Raw genomic sequence first — 10,060 nt, 5'->3', positions numbered from 1 at the left:
TGCAGCAACCAGGGTTTAGGGTTTGCACTTCTGAATGTTTCCACTCTTTCTCAAGCGAATGTGCACTCTCTGCCTCGCTCCCAAACCCTAAACCCTAAACCCTAGACAGTGGCTCTCAGCTTCTATCTTGCGTCTTCCGCTTTAGCTACAAGTAATAAATAAGTGAATAAATAAATAAATAAATAAATAAATAAATAACAGATAATAAATAATAAAAAGATAACTGAATAAAATAAACAAATAAATATATCGAAAGGTATTAGTAGAACAGCAAATGCTTTCTTTAGTAGTTCTGAGGTCCCACAGAACCCCTAAACCCTAAACCCTAAACCCTAAGTGGCAGTTCTCAGGGAATGGGGGGCGTGCTTGCCCACGGCGCAGCGCGCGCCGCTTCTGGGCAGAAAGTGTTTAAGACCTCCCTGGGGGTTTAGGGTTTAGGGTTTAGGGTTTAGGGTTTGCGTCGGCTTTTGAGTCTGCGGATTTGGTCTTCAATTGAAAAGTGTTTTTGTTCGAATTTCCCCGGCCCATTGAAAATGAATTGCAAAGAAATAAAAGACAAATCCACTGTGGGAATTAAATGCGGCGTCAGCAGCAAATACTGCACCCCCTCCTGCTGCTGCTCCTGCTCCTGCTGCTGCTGCTGCTGCTGCTGCGGCTGCTGCTGCTGGGGGTCGGGCGCTTCTGCGGGGCCCTGCGGGCGGCGCTTTGAGGGGCCTTGCGTGAGACTCAGCCGCCTCTTCTTGCCGCTGCTGCTGCCGCTGCTGCTGCTGCTGCTGCTTTCCGCTTCGCCCGCCTGCTGCTGCTGCTGCGCATGCATGCCGTGGGCTGCTTCGGACAGCAGGCGAAACAAAAGGGCCTCGCGCTCGGAGTCGAGGCCCTGATTAATTTCATCCAAAACCCTAAAAGACCCTTGGGCAAAAGCCTGAGGCCAAGCAGCAGCAGAAGTTTGCTGCCAATCTTTTAATCCAATTTAACAAATAAGAAAGAATAAGGCAGTGCCAGATGCCCTCTGCATGCAGAGCAGCAGCAGCAGCAACAGCTGCAGCAGCAGGAAAGGAACAGCAGTAGCAGCAGCGAAACTGCAAACGCGAAACAGCAGCAGCAGCAGCAGCAGAGCGCTAAGAAACGAGGATTAGGTGGAAATGAGTGGCAAATGGAGTAGAAGAAGCAAGGAAAGAAAGAAATGAAAAAGAATTAAAATAAAATGAAATAAAGGAATAGTAAAAGACCTGCACAGAAAGCAAATAAAGCACTGCAGCAAGACTTCTTTCTCCCCCCGAGTTTGTGTTGCTGAGCCGCCGCAGCGGTGCTGCTGCTCGGAAGCTGATCTGCAGCAGCAGCTGCAGATTGTTGAAGTCCGGAAGTGCAGACAATTCCCCCGGAAAGCAAGCCCTTTCTGCTGCTGCAGCTGCGGGTGCTGCTGCTGCTGCTGCTGCTGCTGCGGGCGCTCCCGCTGCTGCAGAAGACGCGGCGCCCAGCGGCGCCGCGGGGCTCGCTGGAGCCGCAGCAGCAGCAGCAGCAGCAGCAGGGAACAAGGGTTTAGGGTTTGTGCCCAGGAGACAAATGCGGCCATCTGCTTCGGGGCTGACAGTTTTCATGAGGGTTTTAAACCTCTCACACAAAACCCTCACGACGCCCTCCACGTGCGGCAGCCACCTGACTCACAAACCCTAAACCCTAAACCCTGAAACCCTAAACCCCAAACCCCAAGCCCTGAAACCCTAAACCCTAAATTCGGAACCTTAAACCCTTAACCGGAGGCTCTAAACCCTACACCCTAAATTCCAATTTACACACCCTAAACCCTAGACTCTAGACCCCAACACTAAACCCTAAACCCTAAACCCTAAACCCTTAAAATTGTTCGTCAATGCGTAGCTGCGGGGATGCGAAGCTGCAGATTAGGGTTTAGGGCAAAGGGTTTAGGGTTTAGGGTTTACGTGTTGGCTTGCTGCTGCATTTGGGAGTGCGTGTCCTTGATTAGGGTTTGCAGCTGCGCGGCTTTCTCCTCTGCTTCTGCTGCAGCACGAACATTTGCTGCCAGCTCAGCAGCAGCAGCAGAAGACCCCACAGAGCCCGCGCGAGACAAACAAATTTTAATTCTTTCTTTTTCTGTCTCCAACGCCACGAGGCCTTTGGGAAAAGGAGACAGTTCAGGCAGCAGCCATTCCCTCCCGCTGCTGCTGCTGCTGCTGCTGCTGCTGCTGCTGAGGAAGGCCATGTCTGCTGCCAGCTGAGACTCGGCTGCTGCTTCGTTTGCTGCTGCAGCCGCAGCGCAGCGCTGCGTCAGCGGCTCCTCGTCCCCAGCAGCAGCAGCAGCAGCAGCAGCAGCAGCACCTGCTGGCAGCACCTGCAGCAGCTCCCTGTACACCCCAACTGCCTCTCTTTTCCAGTTGTCTGCTTCCCCCTTGCGCTGTAGATACACCTCGCGCTGCTGCTGCACTTTCTCCCGCAGCTCCTTCACTGTTTTCTCTTCAGCCTCCAGCTGCAGCGCCACAAACCCTAAACCCTAAACCCTAAACCCTAAACCCTGGGCCTTGAGCTTCAAGCCGCAAACCCTAAGGACTGGCACTTGGCAGAAAGGCCTTCGCATTAGCAGCAAACTCGAAACCCCTGCCAGAAACCCTCGTTTGCCTCTGCAGCTGCTAAACCCTAGCCCGAAACCCTAAACCCTAAACCCTAAACCCTAAACCCTAAACCCTCCTTGTCCGTCGGGGCCCACAACGCTTAGGACTAGGGTTTCGGGTTTGCGTTACGAGGGCCTAGCGTCTGCGAAGGCTAGGGTTTAGGGTTTAGGTTTTGCGTACGCCGAGTTCATGGCCTAGCGCTTGCATACGCTAGGGTTTACGGCGTGGGGTTGAGGGTTTAGGGTTTGCGTGGACTAGGGCTAAGGGTTTAGGGTTTAGGGCTTAGGATTTGCATTACTCTTGCTTGTTGCTCTAGGAGTTTTTGCTCGTCCTTCTGAATGTTTTTTTTGGCTTTTTTGATATCTGCTGCTGCTGCCTTTAGGGGCTGCAGCAGCAGCTGGCTGCTGCTTATCTGCTGCGCTGCTGTTATTAGCAGCAGCAGCTGCTGCTGCATGGCCTCGAGCTGCTTCTGTTTGCTGCTGCAGAGTGTCTTCCTTATGGAGGGCGCTGCAGCAAGTTCTGCTGCCAAGGCAGAGCAGCGCTGCTCCTCTGCTGCTGCTGCTGCTGCTGCCGCTGCAATGCGTTCGCGCAGCCGCAGCTCCTCTTCCCGCTGCTGCTGCTGCTCGTGCTGCTGCTGCCGCAACAGATCCCTCTTGTCTCTTTCTCCTGCTTCTTGTTCCTCAAGGGCCCTTTGCTGCGCCTCGAGCTGCTGCTCGGAGTCCCTGAGTTTCTTGATTTTCTGCTCCTGCTGCAGCACCTGCTGCTGCGGCTGCTGCTGCTGCTGCTGCTGCAGGAGCAGCAGCACCGGCGGCCACCGGGGCACCGCCACCACAGAGTGCACAAAACCTGCAGCAGCATAGCTGCTTCTTTTGAGGCGGTGTGCATGCAGCCCCAAATAGTAGACAATTTCCTGTGCGCTGAAGCGCTGCTGCTGCAGCTCTGCTGCTGCAGTTTGCTGCATTTGCTGCTCCTGCTGCTCCGTCAGGCTGCTGCTGCACACCAGACACAAGTGGGCCCTCGTGTACTCATTAAAAGTACTTTCAAAACCCTCAGGGACTTCGAGGTAATCCGCCAAAAATCCCAAAACCCCCGCTGCATGCAGGGCCTGCGTCATGTGGGGTTTGCGCGCTGCTGCTGCTGCTGCTGCTGCTGCATCTGGAGCAGCAGCAGCAGCAGCAGGGTCGAGGCAAAAGCACCTCACGTTTGCTCGAGAAAGAACTCGGAAGTCCTCCGAAGCATCAAGACACAAAAAGCTGAGAAGTTTGCTGCGCAAGAAGTGAGCAGCAACAGCTTGCATGCTGCTGTCTCGAACCTGCATGCAAAATAAATAAATAAATAAATAAATAAATAAATAAATAAATGAATAAATCTTTCTTTGTCTGTCTCCTTTTGCTGCCAACTGCTGCGCTGCTGTCGCCCTTTTGCTGCAGCCGCTGCAGCTGCAACAGCTGTTGTAGCTGCTGCAGCTGCTGTTTCCCGTTTGCTGCAGCTGCTGCAGCAGCAGCAAAACTGTGCGTTTGTGCGGTGTACATACACCCCACGGCCCTGTGTACTTCCATCCCACTTATATAATTAGCCATTTATTTATTTTTATTTATTTATTGTCATTTATTTGTTTTCATATTTATTTATTATGACATTTATTTATTTTTATTTATTTATAATGTTATGAGTCTAACATGCATGCAAATAAATTCGACTTGAGTTTATTTCATTATTTGAAATCAAATGATGTAGAAGTGCATGCACCAATGCATGCAAATCTAAATAAATAAAATAAATACAAATGCATGTGTAGAAACAAATGCTTATAAATGCATTTGTAAGTATAAAAATTAAAGTGTTTGTATAAATATAAATCTACAAATATGTATATATATATATATATTTTAGATGTACATACTTTATAAACAACCATTTCTTCATTTATGTTTTTATATTTATTTATGTATAAGTAGTTTATTTAAATACCTATCCCCTTAAAATCTGTTAATTTACAAAATGAGTATTATGAAGAGGTATATATATTAATGCAAATGTGTATGTTTGCTGCTGCTGCAGCAGCACGACTAGCAGCAGCAACAGCAGCAGCGGAGCCAGAAGCTGCAGCACCATTACGAGCCGAAACAGCAGCAGCGCAGCAGCAACAGCAGCAACTGCAGCAGCAGCAACAACAGCTCCGCCGCAGCAGTAGCAGTAGCGACTGCAACAGTAGCAGCAACTGCAGCAGCAGCAGCAGCAGCAGCAGCAGCAGCACCTTGACAATAGCGCCTAGAGGTCCCTTGACTTGGCTTTTGAATTTGTGGGTCTTCAGCAGCTGCAGGCCTCTGGAGACAGTCCCCACATCGTAGCCCAGCTCAAGGCGAGTGAGGTCCTGCAGCAGCTGCTGCTGCTGCTGCTGCTCGTGCTGCTGCTGCTGCTGCTGCTCCTGCCGCTGCAGCCGCTGCAGCAGCAGCAAACGGTCCCCTGCTTCCTGCAGCGCCCCGCGGGTGCTGCGCAGCTGCCGCGAAGTGCTGCTTAGCTGCTGCCGCAGTTCTGCCAGCTTCCGGTTTTGCTGCTGCAGCTGCTGCTCCGTATCCTCAGGCCCTACGGGACGCGGCAACGCCTGCAGCAGCAGCAGTAGCAGCAGCAGCAGCAGCAGCAGCAAGAGACGGCATGCGCAGCAGCGGCCAACGTACTCTCCAGCTCTTGAAAGATCTGCGGGTAATCAGCTACAGCTAGTTGCGGTTCTCTGCAGCTAGCTGCGGCTAGTTGCAGCTAGCTGTAGAGTAGCAGCAGCTAGCTGCAGCTAGCCCCTAGAGCAGCAGCAGCTAGCTCTAGATGTGGCTAGCTGCAGCTAGCTGCAGCTAGCTGCTGCATCGCTCTTGCGTTTCTACTGCTGCTATTATTTAAGGTCTCGGATGAGGGCTCTTACCGAAGCCGAAGGTTCTCCTTTCTGCTGCTGCTGCTGCTGCTGCTGCTGCTGCCTATTGTTGAGCAGCTGCTGCAGTGTCTCCTCGAGCATTAGCTGCTGCGCCTTGGGGTCCAGGGCCTTCTCCCTTTGCAGCAGCAGCCGCCGCCTCAGCGCATGCAGCTGCTGCGGGTAAGCATCAAGCTCTGCTGCGGCTTCGTCTAGCCCTTGCTGCTGCTGAACAGCAGCAGCAGCAGCACCCGTAGCTTTAGCAGTAGGCGTTTAGCAGCAGAAGCAGCATCGTCAGACGCAACAGCAGCAGAGCTAAAAGCAGCAGCAGCGTTGGCGCTGCCAGTAGGAGAAGCAGCAGCAGCAGCAGCAGCAGGAACAGCAGCAGCAGTTTGTCTTACAGAGTGAAACTTCTCGATCAGCTGCTGCACTTCCTGCTTCTGTTTAGCTGCGTCTTGCAGCTGTTGCTTAAGTGCTTCCTCTCTTTGCTGCAGGTCCTGTCTCTTTCTTTCAAGTTTCTCTCTTGCTGCTTGCTGCTGCTGCTGCAGCGGCTCTACTGCAGCACGAGCAGCATTTAGCTCGCCCTTGGCTGTCTTGTAGCGCCCGTAGGCTTCCTCAGCCAGCAACTGCAGCAGCAGCAACAACAGCAGCAGCGGCAGGAAGCAGCAGTCGCTGCAGAATGCAGCAACAGTAGCAACAGGCTGCAGCTGCCAGAGAATGCAGCAGCAGCAGCAGCAACAGCGGCAACAGCTGCGGGCTGACGAGAACAAACAGCAAAAACGATCCCTTCTCGCCCAGCAGCATATTGAGCCGGCTTCTAGCAGCAGCAGCAGCAGCAGCAGCAGCAGCAGGGCCGTACGCGCAGAATGCGTCCCTCGCAGAGTGTGAGGCGTCGCTTGAGGTTGTAGTAATCAGTAACTTGCTGCTGCTGCTGCAGCAGCTGCCGTTGCTGCTGCTGCAGCACTGACCACTGGTCTCGAACGGTCTCCAGCGAGGACAGCAGCTGCTGCAGCTGCTCCTGCTGCTGCTGCAGACTCGCCAGACACTGCGCATCTTTCTCGTTTATTGCCTAACACAAGCAGCAGAAGCAGCAGCAGCAGCAAGAGCAGCAGCAGCTGAAGGAAATCCCCACTCCCTTTGCAGCGCCGAAAGCGACACCAGCAGAAACCCAGAAGCAGCAGCAGCAGCAGCAGCAGCAGCAGCAGCAGGAGCAGCAGCAGGAGCAGGAGCAGGAGCAGCAGGAGCAGCAGCAGGAGCAGCAGCAGCAGCAGCAGCAGGAGCAGCAGCAGGAGCAGGAGCAGCAGCAGCAGCAGCAGGAGCAGCAGGAGCAGCAGGAGCAGCAGCAGCAGGAGGAGCAGGAGAAGCAGGAGGAGCAGGAGGAGCAGGAGGAGCAGCAGGAGCAGTAGGAGCAGCAGCAGCTCCACACCCAGCGCTTCCCCCGCAGCGCCACCGCGAGCGCCGCCGCCGCCGCAGCAGCAGCAACAGCAGCAGCAGCAGCAGCAGCTCCAGCCCCAGCACTTCGCCGCGCAGCAGCAGCAGCCGCAGCTGCAGCAGCAGCAGCAGCAGCAGCAGCAGACCTGGAGAGTGTTTGCGAGCAGCTCCCTGGGAGTCAAAGAAGCAAACAAAGAAACTGTTTGCTGCTGCATAAAACAAAGATAATTATTTGCGCGCAGCAGCAGCAGCTTCTGGTGTCTCTCCACCTCGCCCCACTTCGCCTCTTCGCCGTTCAACAAGTAGCGGCTCCTCAAACCCTTCGGGCCCTGCAAACCCTAAACCCTAAACCCTAAACCCTAAACCCTAAACCCTAAACCCTAAACTCTAAACCCTGAACCCTAAACCCTGAAGCCTAAGCCCTGAACCCTAAACCCTAAACACTGAACCCTAAACTCTGAACCCTAAACCCTGAACCCTAAACCCGAAACCCTGAACCCTAAAGACTGAACCCTAAACCATAAACCCTAAACCCTAAACCCTAAACCCTCGCGGGGCCGTGGGTGCAGCTATTTTAGGTGAAAAACTCTTGCAAACAAACAAATTAATTAAATTCATTTCATACAAATAGTTCATTATTATTTATTTATTTATTTATTTATTTATTTATTATTTAGTTTTTATTTATTTATTATTTATATATTCGTTTATTTACTATTAATTACTTATTTATTTATTTACTTATTTATTCACTCTTTATTTATTTATTTCTTATTGATTAATTAGTTAAGCTATTTATTCATTTATTTGTTCGTTTATTTATTATTTATTTATTTATTTATTTATTTATCTATCAGTTATTAACTGATTTACTAAATAATTAAATAATTATTTAATTATTTATTAGTTATTAACTGATTTACTAATTAATTAATTAATTTATTTATTAGTTATTAATTGATTAATTAATTAGTTAATTAATCAATTAATTAATTTATTATTTTTTGAATATTTTTACTTTCTCCAAATCTCTTTGAATTGAAACAATTTCATTTTTGCCTTTTCCCTTCAGCCAAAGGCAAACGAAGGCCCGCTGGCCCCCATAAGTTAAGAAGCGCAGCAGCTGCTGCTGCTGCTGCTGCTGCTGCTGCTGCTGTGGCTGGCTCGCCGCCCTCGCCGTTGCTGCTGCCGCGCTGCTGCTGCTGCTGCTGCTGCGGGTGCTGCGGATGCCCAGCGCAAAGTGCATGGCCGATACAATGGTGCTTTTCCCGACGCCGTTACATGACGCAATCTGCACAAACCCTAAACCCTAAACCCTAAACCCTAAACCCTAGTGCTACACCCAAAACCCTAAACCCTAGGGCTCCTCTACAGCAAAGGGAGAAGGACGTGTAGCAGTGGCTGACAGCAGTGCAGGCTCAAAGCCGTCATCACTCCAAACCCTAAACCCTAAACCCTAAACCCTAAACCCTTGGCGCACGAGGTTGGTGTACGGGGAGAAGAAGATCTGCACAGGCGACTTAAAAGCCATAAACCCTTTCAGCTGCATGCTAATTATTTGGCCCACTCCAAACTCGCTAATGGGTACAGGGCTCTTTAGGGGCCCCCCGGGGCCCTCAAGGGGGGCCCCCCGGAGGCCCCTAAGGGCCTTGGGGGGCCCTAAAGGGCACCCTTGGGGGTCCCCCATGGGGGCCTCCACAGCCCCTCCGCCTCCAGCCATAGAATGCAGGAATAAGCATGGGGGCCCCCTTTAAGAAAGCTCTGGGGGCCTCCGGGGGCCCCTGGGGGCCCCCAGGGGCCCCTGGTGCGTTGGGTGGCTGTGTCAAGCTGTGGTGTATGTACACCCCAGCACCTCCGCTAACCCGCAGGCCGCCTCGCAGGTAATTTCGTTCACAAATTGGTTTTAAATAAAACAAAATGATAAATGAAGAAGAATAATAAAACCCAAGATCACCAGGAGGCCAGGGGGGCCCCCTAGGGGCCCCCTACACCCCCTGGGGCCCCCCGGTGGGGCCCCCCCAAGGGGCCTCGCAAACCACTGCTGCATTTTCCATTGCTTGTTTTTGTTTAATTATTCACTTAAATTCAATTTTTTGAATTTTAAATGATCAAAAAGACGAAATAATGAAGTTTGCAGCAGCAGAAACCACTGCAGCAAACACCAGAGCTACACTGGTCCGGCGGGGTTGTTGTGTTTATTCCTGTGTAGAGTCTATCCTCCTTTTTGCAGCTCTCCTCTTTAGGATGAGCCTCCTAATTTCCATTACTTAAACCATAAACCCTAAAACCTAAACCCTAAACCCTAAACTCTTTAACTCTCTGCAGGCTTGGGCTCGTTTCTATCATCCTGTGCGCCGGAACTTCAGTGCTTCTTCCAAACCCTAAACCCTAAACCCTAAACCCTAAACCCTTTTCACGCTGCTTGTGTCTAGAATAACCCCTTCTCCAGGTTCGTTTGGACAGGCCCAACAACAAAATACAACAAAGGACATTCTCCGTAGAGTTCAGGGTTTAGGGTTAGGCTAGGGTTTAGGCTAGGGTTTAGGGTTTAGGGTTTAGGGGACGAATTTTAGCGACCTCAAAAGGGTTTCCGTGGACTGCTGAAAAGCATCTCTTCTCCCCTTCGCCTCCGCCAGCAAACAGCCCCAAGATGGCTGAGGCATTAATCGCAGTTTCCTTTCCTTGGGGGGCCCCCCAGGCAGCTCCGCCTCTCGGGGGCTTTCGGGGGGCCCCCCGGGGCCCCCGGGGCCCCCCGGGCTCCCAGGGCCCCCGGGGCCCCCAGGGCCCCCAGAGCCCTCGGGGCCCCCGGGGCCCCCAGAGCCCTCGGGGCCTCTTGGACTCTCGGGGCCCCCCGGACCCTCGGGGCCCCCTGGGCCTGCATGCGCATGCATGCGCATGCACAGGCGCGTCCCAGGGTTTGGGGCTGGAGGGTTTGGGGGGATTTCTGGGTGTGGGGTATCCCAAATAACTTATTAGGCCTAAACCCTAGACCCTAAACCCTAAACCCTGGGGCCTCGACGTCGCAGGGCAACGTCTGCAGCTAGCTTTGGCACAAAAGCCCTTGACCCTACGCAGTACCTGAGTGGCCCCCTAAACCCTAAAC

General features: G+C 52.2%; 3 protein-coding genes across 3 annotated transcripts; 1 reads left to right on the top strand and 2 right to left on the bottom strand.

Annotated features, from left to right (window-relative positions):
- Window positions 1-448: 448 nt before the first annotated feature.
- On the bottom strand, window positions 449-6,330 carry ETH_00012460 (DEHA2A05324p, related, related; the record flags this gene model as incomplete). The annotated part of the gene is made up of 8 exons (XM_013379592.1): window positions 449-922; window positions 1,230-1,656; window positions 1,941-2,485; window positions 2,926-3,939; window positions 4,885-5,232; window positions 5,542-5,754; window positions 5,928-6,152; window positions 6,289-6,330. 8 exons carry the CDS (start codon window positions 6,328-6,330, stop codon window positions 449-451), a joined length of 3,288 nt encoding a protein of 1,095 aa, XP_013235046.1.
- A 62-nt stretch (window positions 6,331-6,392) lies between these two features.
- Window positions 6,393-6,932, top strand: ETH_00012455 (uncharacterized protein; the record flags this gene model as incomplete). Its single annotated transcript, XM_013379591.1, has 2 exons — window positions 6,393-6,410; window positions 6,609-6,932. The coding sequence occupies 2 exons, from the start codon at window positions 6,393-6,395 to the stop codon at window positions 6,930-6,932; spliced, it is 342 nt and encodes a 113-aa protein (XP_013235045.1).
- Window positions 6,933-7,954: 1,022 nt separating this feature from the next.
- Window positions 7,955-8,677, bottom strand: ETH_00012450 (uncharacterized protein; the record flags this gene model as incomplete). The annotated part of the gene is made up of 2 exons (XM_013379590.1): window positions 7,955-8,248; window positions 8,438-8,677. 2 exons carry the CDS (start codon window positions 8,675-8,677, stop codon window positions 7,955-7,957), a joined length of 534 nt encoding a protein of 177 aa, XP_013235044.1.
- Between the last annotated feature and the right edge of the window lie 1,383 nt (window positions 8,678-10,060).

This window comes from Eimeria tenella, genomic scaffold (genome assembly GCF_000499545.2).
Source record: "Eimeria tenella Houghton genomic scaffold, Eth_scaff361, whole genome shotgun sequence".
Lineage (NCBI taxonomy): Eukaryota > Apicomplexa > Conoidasida > Eucoccidiorida > Eimeriidae > Eimeria > Eimeria tenella.
This window is presented reverse-complemented; position numbering and strand designations above follow the sequence as displayed.